The sequence below is a fragment of the Castor canadensis genome, chromosome 6, assembly GCF_047511655.1.
Source record: "Castor canadensis chromosome 6, mCasCan1.hap1v2, whole genome shotgun sequence".
Lineage (NCBI taxonomy): Eukaryota > Metazoa > Chordata > Mammalia > Rodentia > Castoridae > Castor > Castor canadensis.
This window is the reverse complement of record NC_133391.1, coordinates 132,967,905-132,982,180: the sequence shown is the minus strand read 5'-3', so window position 1 is coordinate 132,982,180 and position 14,276 is coordinate 132,967,905. Positions and strand designations below refer to the sequence as shown.

The following is a 14,276-nucleotide window of genomic DNA, read 5'->3' as shown; positions in this document are numbered from 1 at the left end:
ATCAAATCAGGGTAATAAGCATTTCTATCTCTTCAGATATTAATCATTTTATGTATTGAATCTCATGCTCTTCTTTTCTAATCATTTTAAAATATACCATAGATTGTTTTAGCCAGTACTTCCCCTACTGTGCTATAGAAAACCAAAACTAATTCCTCCTCTCTGTGTTTTGGTGACCTTGACTGAACTTTCCATCACCCTCCCACAACCCCCCCACTGCCCTTCCAAGTCTCTAGTGACCACTATTCTACTCAGCTCTTCTGTGCAAGCAACTTTTTAGCTCCACAAATATGTGAGAACATGCACTGAGTTTTTCACTTTATATAATGACCTCAGCTCCATCTATGTTGCTGTAAATGCAGGATTTCATTCTTTTTATGAATACTATATATACTGTTATGTATGTATATGTGTGTGTGTGTGTGTATACATATATATGATAAATATGTGCATGCAGGTATCTCTTTGGTATAATGATTTCTCCTTTGAATGAAAAAATACCCAGCATGGGGATTACTGGATCACATAGCAATCCTATTGTCAGTTTTTAAGGAATCCTCATGCTGTTTTCTACTGTTTCCCAGTAGAGCATAAGAGTTCCCCCTTTCTCTGCATCCTCACCAGCATTTGTTATTTTTTGTCTTTTTTGATGATAAGCATTCTGATGGATGCAAATCACTATAGTTTTGATTTGCATTTCCATGATGATTAATGAAATTAATGGTTTGTTCATTTGCTTGTGGGCCATTTGTATGTCTTTCTTGAGCTCTTTAAGCACATTTTTAACTACATTGTTTCCTTTGAAGAATAATTACCTTTTGAATGCTCTTAAATGAACATAGTTTCATGACTTCACATGTGCCCTTTCAGGTAGGAGACATCTAACCCCAAAGGAAATGACCTCAGTTATGAAATAAATAAGTAGCAATACCACAGATAACATAGCATTATGTTTTCCAGTAATAAAACATCAAAATCTTCAGCAGGACAGCAGAGAAAGAAAAAAAAAGAGAGAGAGAGAGAAAACCCACATCCTCTGTGTCTTGTTATATATTACTAAAGTCAATTCCTGAAACAAGTGGTCTCTGTAGGTGAAAACAGAAGGAAGGGAAAATGCCTTTTCTCCTGTCTTTCCCTACTGCCATCTTTCTTCTTCTCATTCCTGGAGGTAAGACCTCTTTTCATATGCTTTTTCTCATATGCTTATGAGAAAGTAGACAACTATGTGGGTTTAATTTGTGATTAACATTATATAAAAAGGAAAAACAAATTAAAATTTCTGACCATTTTTAATGTTATCATTTGTCTTTGCCATCTAAAAGGCACACTGGCTTTTTGCTCTATGTATCTAGAGCAAAAATATGAAAGCATCGGTAATATCTGGTGGCTCTCATAAATCCTGGTCAGATCTAGAGCAAAGACTTTCAGTGAAAACTGAAAAAGCCATTAGATTGGGGACATATAGGTTACTTTTTTGACTAAGCCACCCAATCATAAAAATATAAGTGAATGCGCTCAGATAAGTCTTCAAATTTTCAGTTTCAGGATGTGTTGCTAGGTGTGTCCATTTCCAGTGGTGAGGGTGGTGAAGATAATAACATCAGTGTAAAATAATCCATTGAAATATATATATATATTTATATATGACAATCCTCAATAAAATTCACAATTAAAGATAGCAGTATTCTAATTGCTTTGTGCACATGAGTTCATTTAACTTCTTAAGTGTCATTGTTATCAGTCCCATTATACATACGAGGAAACTGTGACCAGAGATTAAGTACATATACTAAGTAAGGTATAGCAGCTGGTTAGAAGTAGGGCTGAGACTGAAACTCAGAGTTCATGTTCTTAACCACATACATGATGTAGAATGAAGACACCTTCAGAGCTGGACTTCGTATTATGAAATCTATGAGCTCATTTAAGACCATGCTTAGGCATCAGGAAGTCTGTAACTCTCCCAAAATTATATGTAAATATTTATTTACATATGTGTATCTTACTTTACTAGATTCTTACAACTCTGTATTATTTAGGGGGGGAAAGGAAAGAAAAGAAAAACAAGGAGAGCATTCTTCACAATGGAAAAAAGTGTGGATTTTGCATTGTATGTAACTAGGTTAGAATACTACTTGATCATTATTAGCTGCGTAAACTTGGGCAAGTTAATTGCCTTGTCTAAACTTCATCTCTCTTATCCACATGGAAGTAATAATACCTAGAGGGTAGGCATTATAAATACACTAATTGGTGCCTGGTAAGTCATAGGAGCTTTCATTATTATTCTTAGTATAGTTGCTGATATTTTTTCTTTGATTTTTCTTGCTAAACTATCATTCCAAACAATAACCACACCATGGAATATTGTGAGTTTTTTAAGGCTAATACCACAGTGTCCCACCTGAGACTAAGACAATGCAACCTGGAGCAGGAAGTGAATAGGCTATGAATGTCCAGTGGGTTCCTTTCCACTCTGCCCTATGTGGTAGTGGGTCTTTAATATTTTTGTTTGTTGAGCTTTAAGAAATTTCCTGACACTTCCTATCTGCATTTTAAATAGGATGTGTGGGGGAAGGTATGTTAAAAGTGTTCAAATTCTCAGAGAAGATTTTGAGATTCAATTATCCAGAAAGACCATGGAAAATTGTAGAAGCTAGGATAAACTTAATCTGAACAATTAAAAGAATAGTAGCAAGTCAAATTGGACCTTAAACAAAATCACCTTGCTAATGATTAAAATGTTAAGGAGTGCTAGGACACATGTCAAGTCTGAGCCTCAAAAGCATCTAAACGTGATAAATCATTAGCTCAATTTAGTATTACTCTGCAGGCATCCTGTTTCATTTTCATACTCTCTAACTATGCTACCTTCTACTTAACTTGAAATCTCCTCTAGTCCCTCCTGGTGAAGTTTTATACACCTTCCAACCCACTTCAAGGGGGGAACGTCCTTCTTCGTGAAGACCACAACCCCGGGCCAACAGCAATTTCTCATGTCTCTGGGTTCCTGCATCTTCTCTGTCCACCCACTCCAGGCAGTGTCAGGCAGTGTCATCTTTTGTGCATCTGTGCACAGCTTTGCTTTTTACATCTTCCTACTGCTAATGCTCTTTGATGATGAGAACCATGTTTCATTCATCTTTGCACCCCTTTAAACAGTACTCAAAAGTGACCACAAATGATTACATGGAAAAAAATTGAATGAGTATGTAAATTTCTTAGAAAAGAGGTCCTTGCATGATTTCAGCCTGGATTAAAAGTATGAGCAAGAGTTCAGTTAATGACTTCGTTATTCATCTTTCCCTGTTGGTGATTTTCATCATTTGTTCTTTAGCTACGACCCCTCTTTTTTTTTTTTTAGCTCATTTGCCTCACCTTGCTTTCTGTATAAATAATAATGAAATGGAACAAAGACAAGAATAAGTAAAAGCTGTTAAAAAAAAATTTACAACCAAAGCACTTATAAAGTAGGCAGTGCAGATCCAAGTTGCTCAGGGCTGGCCTGAGAGGGAAGCCAGAAAACCTAGACAATGGATTAAGTTTCTTTATAGACTGGTTGTTCCAAGGGGAACTTTTTCATTTTCAGGTGTTTTACCTACACAAGCACAAGTTTTCTAATAAGGAATATTTTTAATCTATGATAGGCAAGGAAGCCTTTGAATCAGAAGGTAGAGAATTCGTTCCCATGCATACTTGGAAGTAGAAAGCTTAAGTTTGCTGGCTAGAGCCAAGTGATAGGTGTCCTGCTAAGGAATCTGCAGACCCAACCTCCCCATTCCCTTCCAGCCTTCTAGCTTTTGGTCACTTGTCCTCTAGGCTGTCGATCCACACGATATATGAAATGACTGTCTGGTAAAATGACTTCTGCTAGTAATGACAGCAAAAAGGAGCAAAAATGGGATAAATTCCTGCTTTCTTAGACGACTCACAGACTTATAAACTTTTCAGCTGCTCTGGGAACCACCTGCTTCAGAATCACCTGGGGTGCTTAGTTAAAAATCACGTTCCCTGTTTCTGAACCACACTGTCTGGGGTGGGTGTAGGGAATTTGCATTTTAAGTACTCTGGGTTATTCTCAAGACACTAAAGTTTGAGAACTATTGTGCAAAAATAGAAGTATCTCTAAATATTTCTCATTTTTATCATCACAGGAAAGAAAGAAAGAGAGACAGAGGGAAAAGAAGACATGGAGAGAAAAAAGGGAAGGAGAAAGGAAGGGAAAAAAGAGAGAGAAGAGGCAAGAAATCAATTTCGATATGAGGCAGAATAACTTAAGAGTCTAACATAGTAGAAATATTTACTTATATTAAAAACCAACCCAAAAACTAGCACTAAACATAGTTTAGTAAAACACTCACAAGCACACATAGATCATAACCATAGAGGCAAAAGCTCCAAGCCAGGCCACTGACTGCTTGTCCACTCTCTCTCTCACAGAGCAAACCTGTTCTGAATCTATTTGTTAGAGCCATGCTTTCTCAGAATAAAGGATAGGTACTTAAGACAGGGTTTCACACTGGCTCATTCTTTTAGTTTTTCCAGAATCCCGTAAGGGAATTATAGGAGGAAGCGAAGTGGCACCTCATGCGAGACCCTACATGGCTCTCATCAAAGGGCTGGTGATCTGCTCGGGGGCTTTGATCAAAGAAAACTGGGTGCTGACGGCTGCTCACTGTGACCTGTAAGTAATCTCAGTTCCTCTCACTCCCAGGATTGACTTAGGGAGGTGTAACTATCAAGTTCAAAACCAAAATTAAGTTAGAATGGACAAGAAAGTTGGCATGTATATTCAAGTTGTGTCTTATTATGACACTTACTTCTACAAAACAGGGCCAGATGACAAAGAATGAGATTGAAATGCATAACCATTTTCTCATGTTACTTTAAAATATTTTTCACTATAAATAGCAACATTATTAAAATTTTGGAAAACAGGGAAGGTAAAAAATAACAATCTCATCAACCCCTCACAGTCACTATCAGTATTTTGTTATATTTTGTTCCACACTTTTTCATAAGCATATTTTACAAAGTCAATCAAACTGAATGTCTTCCATGATTACAGCTGGCTTACTTACTGCTGTATCAGTGGTATTGTCCCATGCTATTATCATATATTATACTGATCTGTAGGAAATTACTGCTGTTTGTTTAAAAACTACCAATTTCCTATGGCACAAACCTGGGTTTATTTGACAGACAGAATAGTGTTTACCGTGTGGATAGGCTGCTATTTTCTTAAATGGTACCTGTTTGTTGGCAACCGGTACCTGTCATTTCCCTGTTCACTCTAGCATAAATTGAACAAAAGAAGAGGCTTAAATATTAGTTTTCCCAAAAGAAGGTGCAAACGTATTTACATTAAATTGTGGTGTAAAATAAGTATTAGTCTAGTAAGAACACCAGCATAAGCCTGCTTTGGAGGCTCAAGCCTGTTATGCTAGTTACTCAGAAGTCAGAGATTGGGAAGATCTGGTTTCAAGCCCAGCCCAGGCAAAAAGTATCCAAGACCCTATCTCAACCAATGGCTGGGCCAGGGGTACATGCCTGTCATCCCAGCTATGTGGGGAAGTACAAGCAGGATAATTACAGTCAAGGCCAGCTGGGCATAAAGTGAGACCCTATCTCAAAAATAACCAAAGCAAAAAGGACTGGTGGCATGGCTTAAGTGGTAGAGCTCCTGCCTGGCAAGTGTGAGGTCCTGAATTCAATCCCCAGTACTCCACCCCCCAGACCCCCACAAAAACCAACATAATTTCCAGTGGAAATAATGTTAGCCACTGGCACACTCAATCATTAGCACTGTTTGCTACAAAGTCAGCCCAACAAATCAGGAAATGTTTTTGTCCACTTATCCTGAAATAGGTATCATTAGGTTCATCAGCTAGCTTCAGGCCTATCTCTAGTTTTGTTTGCTTCTGAGTGTGTGTGTGTGTGTGTGTGTGTGTGTGTGTGCGTTCTTTCTGTGTATTACATGCATGTGTTTGTATAGAATCATCTTTAAGTTTTCACTATAAAAACAAGGTTGTTTTCTTCATTCTAACTTCTAAAAGCATTGATTCTGGAAGACCTTTCCTATCTTTGAAGGCTTCAGCAAGACACTATTTCCCTGAAGCACAGGAAATCAAACCTTCTACTTCTGCTCTAGTTCTTGGGTTGAGTCTCTTCCATTAGGTGCCAACAACCTAGAAAGTCACTAGGACAAAGTTTTTGCTCTGCAAATCCAAAGCAGATGAGAAACTGGCAGCTCCTCCTTGGGCAGTGGAATGGTAGAGTCCAGCTCCCTCCACCCTGGCAACCCCTCAAGCACTGCTGCCCTGGGGAAGCCCACACTCCAAGCTGTTACGGGGCAGGCCTCTCCAGGGCTCCACAACTCATGCTCTTGCTTCTGCCACAAAGTCTGGGCCTCCCTTTTTGTTGCTTCGTCCTTGAAAAGATGTGGGGACATGGAAGCACCATACCCTTGGCACACATCTGGGAAGTGTGAGTAGAAGGCACTAAAACAACTAAAGAAATGGCTCTATAAGTTCTCAGTCTTGCTTGCTTGTTTATAAATAGGAAGCCATTTGAAAATACTGGTCAAACTTGAACAAATTAAGCCTCTATTTAAGCTTCATCCATTTTCTTATGTAAGTTACATGTGCTTTTTTCCAGGAAGGGAAACACCCAAATTATTCTTGGGGCCCATTCTGCATCCCATAAAGAGAAACTTGAACAAGTATTTTCCATTAGAAAGGCAATTTCCTTTCCATGTTATGACCCACAGTCATTTGAAGGAGATCTTCAACTTCTTCAGGTAATTATATTTGGAGGGTTTTTTTCCAATAACTATTTTGGGTTTTTTATTAGTGCATATTACTTGTACAAAAAAGTTGCATTGTGATATTTCCATGCATGCATATAAAGTACTTTGATCAAATTCAGCCCTCTATTACTCTTTCTTAGCCTCTCTTTTTAAGCAATTTCACAAGTCTCCTTATTCTATTTTTATGCATGCATACAAAGTATTTCAATCATATTCACTCCCCCTTCACCCTTTCCTTTTGCCCTCTCCTCACTTGGTTTCCACCCCCAAACAGTCCCCACTTTATGAAAGATTAATATCCATAATACATAAAATGCTCTAAAAATTAAACACCAAAAGAACAAGCAATCTAATTAATAAATGGGCAAACAAATTGAACAGTTTTTAGAAGAAGAAGTACAAATGGCAAATAACTGTATGGAGAAATATTCAACATCCTTAACCATAAAAGAAATGCAAATCAAAACAACACTGAGGGGGAGCAGGCATAGTGATGCAAGCTTATGATCCCAGTTCCACAGGAGGCACAGGTAGGAGGATCACATCCCAGGCCAGCCACTTGCAAAATCCAAGACCCTACCTGAAACACAAGTAAAGCAAAAAAGGGCTGTGGGCATGGTTCAAATGGCAGAGCACCTGCCTAGCAAGTGCAAGGCCCTGAGTTCCAACCATAACTATTGTGAAATAGTAAAATGTCAGTGTAACCTGAAACCAGTTTCTTTAGGCTTGGCCTCACAAGGCAGTTAGCTAGCTACTGCCCTGAGTATGCAGCTAAGCAGCATGACTGGGAGCCAGCACTACTGCCACAGGTGTTCCTTCCCCCTGTTGGAATTCAGTTCAACAGTTGTTCACAAAAGTCCTATTGTGGTAGGACCTGGCAGTCTAAAGTGCTGATGCTTACCAGTCAAAGAACTCACCCATAGTCAGACAACTTGTGCCTATGGATGCTAGCTCAGCTGGGGAGACTGTGCACTCTGAAAAAAATACTGGCCAGAGGGTCAGTAAGAAGATGTAAGATGGGGCTTATCATGGAATTTGAGTTTGCATCCTACAATTTGGGGGAAGGTTCAAGGAGGTAACAATTTGCTCTGAATTGGGTGTTGTCGACAAGTGAGATGATTCTATGATTAGGCATCTCAATAAATCCTACTTGTCTAGAAGACAGAGAGACCAGAAAAAGGGTAAGGCTGTGATTGGTACAGAAGCAACAGCTTCTAACCAATAGCGGGGTGTTTGGTCATTTTTTGTGATGCAGACATTGAGATCATTTGGGCCCATACTCTGCAGAACAGCCTTGATTTTTGTCACCCTGTCTGATACTGATAAGCTGTGACGGTAAAGAACTGTGAGGGGGCTTATAAGCAACCAGGAAAATCTAGTACTTAACAGTTAGTGCAGTCTGCTTTTCTCTTCCTCAGAAAATAAATCATAACCAGGACTTCCCCTGAAGGCATTCAGAGACTAGAAGAACAGTCAGACAGATAAATCACTAGCTCTGAGCTCGTGGATTTTGCTCATCCATGACACAGATACCTAAGAAGAGGTGTCTGGGAGCACCTAGGGAGAGCAGAAGGCCAGGGACACCCTGGTCAGCCAGGAAAGAGGGACGGAGGGGCCTCTCAGGCAGGAAAAACAATGTGTACAGGAAGGGTCACTTGGAGGAAGGGGAGAGAAAAGAGAGTCACAAGATTTAAGAAAAAGGGGTAAGCAAGATGTAAACCACAAAGCCAGGCCTTGCTAACCTTGGTGAGAAGTTTGAAGATTATAAGAAAGGAAATGAGGACAGTGTGTTAAGCAGGGCAGTGATGTCACCAGACTTATTAGAGCTGGGTGCTGTGCAGAAAGTGGAATGGGCAGACAGGACTAGAAGACAGAGTGTCCAAAGGGGCTGGTAGCAGGAATAATGAGGGGGTCCAGGGGCTCCAATATTCTCATCATCAGGAGTAAAGAAAGGGTCCTAGAGCTCTGTGTGTCTCTGACATTGACCCCCCAATACTTCTAGCCTGACCCCCTCACTATCTGCCCTGTCAGGCCTGGCCTCACTGGCATGCCCCATGTGCTAATTCCCACCAGGCTTCTAACCCTCCTTACTCCCCAGAAGGCGCTCTCTGGCCTAGGCCCCTGCTGCATTGTTTACCACAGGGTTTAACATTCTCATTACACTCCAGGTTGAGTTTGTTCCTCTGCCTCCCGCACTGGAGCATAAGCAACTCCATCTCTCGTCTGTTTTCCAGCTGGACCGTAAAGCAGTTAGAACCAAAGCTGTAGAAATACTTCACCTACCCAAAACAGGAGAGGATGTCAAACCCCACACCAAGTGTCGTGTGGCAGGATGGGGAAGTACCAAAAAAGACTCATGCAAAGTTTCAAATATTTTGAAAGAAGTCAACATCACCGTGATAGACCGAAAAATATGCAATAATGCAGAGCATTACAATTTCAAGCCGGTTATTTCAAACAGCATGATCTGTGCTGGCGGAAAAACAGGCGAAGACGATTCATGTGAAGTAAGTAAATGAAAGTTTTTAACCGTGACTTGGGTAGGTGGACAGTTGTTGATACCTTTTGTACAGGGACTACTGCTGACACTAGTGTGGTGGCCCACTCCTTTGTCCCCTCCCTTACTAATGATCATATTCAGTACATAATTAACCACATTCACTGATGCTCTCAGGCCCAATAATCACGACAAGTGCCACTTATGCTCCTAGGGAATTGTGCAGGGCTGAGTGCAAGTTCTATAGTGCACCAAATTTCTACAGTGCTTTATTATGTCACTTCATCCTCAAATAATGGCATGAGACAGGCACTATTATTGTCTCTGCTTTACAGATGAGGAAACCGAAGTATAGAAAGTTACTTAACTTCCCCAGGTGAAGTACACCTGGCTATGGACCTAGATTTGGGCCAAGTTTGTCCAACTCCTGACACCTGCAGTGCTCCACCTGTCCATGTGCCAAGAACAGGCTTGAGGAAGATTTAAACCTGTTTAGAACTCATGGTCCTTAAGTGTTTTCATGGTCAGAAATAATATGTAATGGGAGCTGATGATGTACTTTTCTGTCTGAGATGACTTGGCTAGGGTCCTCGCAAGAGAAGGGAATATCTGAGATTCCATCTCAAGTCTTCTAATAGCCCCAACATTCGATTTCTTCCCCTGATGTTTATTGGACAAGAAAAGAAGACACAGATCAATGGAAGGAGACCATTATTTCTCACCAGTAAAGGCTTTCTTTATTATTGTTTGTTTTACTAATGGAAATTCTCCAGAATTGCCTTTTTCAAAATGACAATGATTGGAAAAGGTACACAAATCTGTGTTAATTGATGCCATAAGCAGACAAGTCATAAAGGAAATTTTCAATTAATTTTTAAATAGGGAGAGAGAGATAGAAGGCATGGGTGAAGTGTGAGTGAATAGAGGAAGGAAGGAAGGGAGGAAGGGAGGGAGGAAATGATGAATAAATATCTTGGTAAAGCACTCAAATTTAAAGCACATGACTTTCTGTTCCAGGGGGATTCTGGAAGTCCTCTGATATGTGATAACATTTTCAGGGGTGTCACCTCCTTTGGGAAGTGTGGTGACCCCACAAAACCTGGCATCTACATTCTCCTTACAAATAAACATCTCGAATGGATAAGGAGAACCATTGCAGGAGACATATGACATCCTTTCTTCAAAAAAGACAACTGAGGTAACCACCAGATGTCAAATGGGGTTTAAACTTGATTTCAACAACCGTCACAAGTGATAGCCCATCTGAAACAGTCATCAATAAAGAAACAGCTTCCTGCTTCCACTCCTATGTGATCACTAAGACTGCAGCTTCCCACTATTTTCTATCCATGGCCAAAGATGCCCCTCAAGAAAAGTTCTTCAATTCAGGAACCCTTTGCTTTATTCAAAATTTGAGGACTGTCACTTTGTTTGCTGTGAAAAAGCAGCGGATTCCAGGAAAAGAATGGTCTTCATCCTTCTAAATGCAGTTCCAAAATATCTGTGGCCCTTAGAATTCAGACTTCTATTCAGAGGAGAGATGGAGATTTTACTTCTTACTATAGACTTCTGTATATTTTAATTTTTACAAAAAAATGAGTCATAAAGAATAAGAAAGATTCTATGTGTGATTTAGATATTTAGAAAATTTAAAGTTTGAGGCTAGGGCCATTTCGTGACAACCTGATCATTTATTAATTACAAGTGGACTGAAGTTTCGTATGCTAATAGGACTCAGGTGAGACAGCAAGTGATGAGCATTTTGCCAAATTATACAACCAAGCACTAAGCAAGTTCAATGCTGTGCTTAATAAATTGTGATATGTGACAAAGAAAATAGCTTCTTTTATCATCTACTATTGATATCTCACCTTTTTATTCTGCTTTTTCTCTAAAGAGCTCAATTATAATAAAAGCATTCTCTAGTGATTCTGACTGATTTATGCAATTTAACTCATCAAACATTTCTTCAAGGACCACTGTGTGCCAGGCATTGTGCCCAGCACTGTTAATTCAGGGGAGACTAAAACATGATCACTGCCCTCGAAGGGTTCAAAGTCTAACAGAAGATGAGGAAACCAGAAATAAGAGGATATCTACTTCAGGTTCTGAAGGATATATAGCGGAGTAAAAGTCTATGGTGTTAAGAAGGTGACTGAAGCTGGGCGTGGTGGCACACATCCGTAATCCCAGCTACTTGAGAGGCAGAGGTAAGAGGATAACAATCCTAGCTGGCCAGACAAAAGCAAGTGACCCTACCTGAAACATAACTAAAGCAAAAGAACTGGGGTAGCTGGGGGTGGGGCTGAAGTGCAAGGCCCTGAGTTTAATCCCCAGTACTGTAAAAACAATAAATAAACAACAGTAATTGAAAAAAGATAAATAATATTTCATACTCCCATCATGATTAGTCACAAGAGTTTTCCTCATATCTAAGGTAGATGTCCATAGTACAGTAGAGACAGACTGGCTCCTGGGAGAGGAGGTGATGATGAATCACTCTGAGTTTATTAGGGATGCTACGAAGGTGACGCTGATTCTGGAGACCTGGTATCCTTTCCTTGGAGAGAATCATGCATAAACTGGGAAGGGAAAGGTTGACTGAAAGGGAAAATGGCTTCATTTTCAGGGTTGTAGTGCTGTGCAGCCCAGCAATCTTCTGCCTTGCAGCTGGTGTGTCTTGAGAGAAAGGATGTGCCCCAGGCAAATGAAAAATGCCACTGACTATGTCAACTACATCTTTCCTGATAAAGGACATATAAGCAGAGTAAAGGTCTATGGTATTAAGAAGGTAACTAGAGCTGGGCATGGTGGCGTGCACCTGTAATCCCAGTTAAGATCAGATATCAGGCTCCACCAAGTTGGGGATTTGGCATCCAGCACATTACAGCTCCAAGTTTCAGGATCCCTCTGGTCTACCCAAATGCCTCCTCCAGCCATTCCACAGCCCTCTCCTCCATCATCACCTTATTTTCATAAGCATGTTTGTATGCTTCTATCCTTATCATCTTAAAAAGAAAAAAAGATCCCTGTCCTAAGCATTTCCTCCATTTCTCTGCTTTTCTTTATATCAAAACTCTCCAAATAAGATGTTTCTTCTCCAAATTCTCTCCTTCCATTCTTTCTTAAACTCCAATATGGCTTCTGACCCATACTCCACAGAAATGGTTCTTATCAAGGCCTTTGCCTGGTTACTTGTTAAATCCCCTTATTTGTCTTTTCGGCAGTATCTGACACCCTTAAGCCCTCCTTCCCCTTGAGAGTGCTGTCATGGTCTCCTGGCTCTCCTACCTCATGGGTTCCTTCTCCTAACTCACCACTGCTTCAGGATCTTTTTCTCCTCCACCTCTCAATGCTGAGAGGCCCCCAGCCAAATCCTGAGACGTCCTCACCATCCTCACTCACTCCCTTCTAAATGGCACCTAGACTCTATGACTCCCTAGACAGCGCGCCATCTATACACTGGTCATTCCCAACTTAAGTCTTCAGCTCAGACATGTCCCTAACTCCAGCCACCTTACTCTACTCCATTTGGAAGTTGAGTAGACCTCTTGATCTTTCCTTGTAAACCTGCTTCAACTCTAGATGTCCTATTTACTTCACGGCAACATCAACCTCCCAAGAGCTCGCACCAAAAAATTCTGAAATCTTTGCCTCTTCTTTCTCTTACACTACACATTCAATCTGCAAGAGAATTTTACATGGCTTACCTTCCAAATACGTCCAGATTCCAATCTACCTCTCACTATGTATGCTGCTCCCACATGGGTTCAAGCCTCCATCTTCTCTAGTGTAGGTCACTGTGATTGCCTCCTACTGTTCCTCCAGCTACTCTTGTCCTTGTTCAGCTGTTCCCCACAGAGTACCAAATTGTCCTGCTCAGACACATCAAATCATGCCACTCCTCTGATCGGAGCCTTCTAATGGCTCTTTATTTCACTCAGGGCAAAGTCAAGGTCATATAGTGTCCCACAGGCGCTCACAATTTTGTCTTCCAGCATTTCTCTGAACTCGTTTCCTTCTTGGCTTTCCTCACTCATTTCTCTGTAGCCACACTGGCCTTCTTGCTCTTTCTCAAAGTCATCAGGCATTGAACCCACTTGGGGCAATTGCACTGGTCTCTCCCTATTTATGGAAAATGTACCCAGATAGCTTCACTGCCAACACACTCAACATCCTTCAAATCTTAGCTAAAGTGTCACTAGCTCACAGCACACACCCCCAGACCACATTTTTAGCCCCAAGTGCACTCTCCCAACCTCTGTACTTTGATATTTTTTATTATTTTGCAATATATATTTATTACACCAGTGATTATTATTTATTTCTGTCTCCTCCCATTAGAATGTAAGTTTCATAAGGGCAAGGATTTTTGACTTTTGTTCATGGATGTATTTTCGGTAGCTAGGTAATCAATAAATACTTTTTACTGAATGGATGAAATAGATAAACCCCCATAATGCTACCAGCCCTGAGAATCTGTGCCTTAAGCAGGCAGTTTCCTCCTCTGTATGCATTATTTCTCAAGGAATTAGCACAGTGTGTCCTTAACTATCACCATGCTGAGAAATAAAGGACTACTACCCCGAAGACCTGCACCACCTCCTAATCTTTACCCAAAAGTAGCCACTATTCTGTCTTCTACAGAATATAGAATATAGCCTAGTTTTGCCTAATTGTTACCTTTAAATAAATCATTACTAGAGGATGTACTCTTGTGTAAATTGATTCTTTTATGGGACATTATATTTGTGAGGTGCATCCATATAGTTGTAGGTAGTTATAGCTTATTAATTTTCATTATATATGCCACAGTGTGAATGCATAAAATGATTTGTTTATTCATTCAGATTTCATTAGGATTGAGACACTTTCTATTTGGGACTCTTAGGTTGGGTCCCCAGAACCAGACCATTAAGGGAAGAGCCTTGATTTGCTAGTGATTTACTAGGAAGTGCTCCCAGTGGAGAC

General features: G+C 40.3%; 1 protein-coding gene across 2 annotated transcripts; it reads left to right on the top strand.

Moving 5' to 3' along the window:
* The first annotated feature begins 968 nt into the window (after positions 1-968).
* LOC109685089 (granzyme A-like) lies at positions 969-11,232 on the top strand. 2 transcript variants are annotated; one of them, XM_074075347.1, is made up of 5 exons: positions 969-1,168; positions 4,546-4,684; positions 6,658-6,799; positions 9,043-9,315; positions 10,323-11,232. In XM_074075347.1, the coding sequence occupies exons 1-5, from the start codon at positions 1,114-1,116 to the stop codon at positions 10,473-10,475; spliced, it is 762 nt and encodes a 253-aa protein (XP_073931448.1). In that variant the 5' UTR covers positions 969-1,113; the 3' UTR covers positions 10,476-11,232. The 2 variants fall into 2 exon arrangements, with proteins under 2 accessions (XP_073931448.1, XP_020017372.2); XM_020161783.2 differs by having other exon boundaries at positions 975-1,168; positions 4,537-4,684.
* Positions 11,233-14,276: the final 3,044 nt, after the last annotated feature.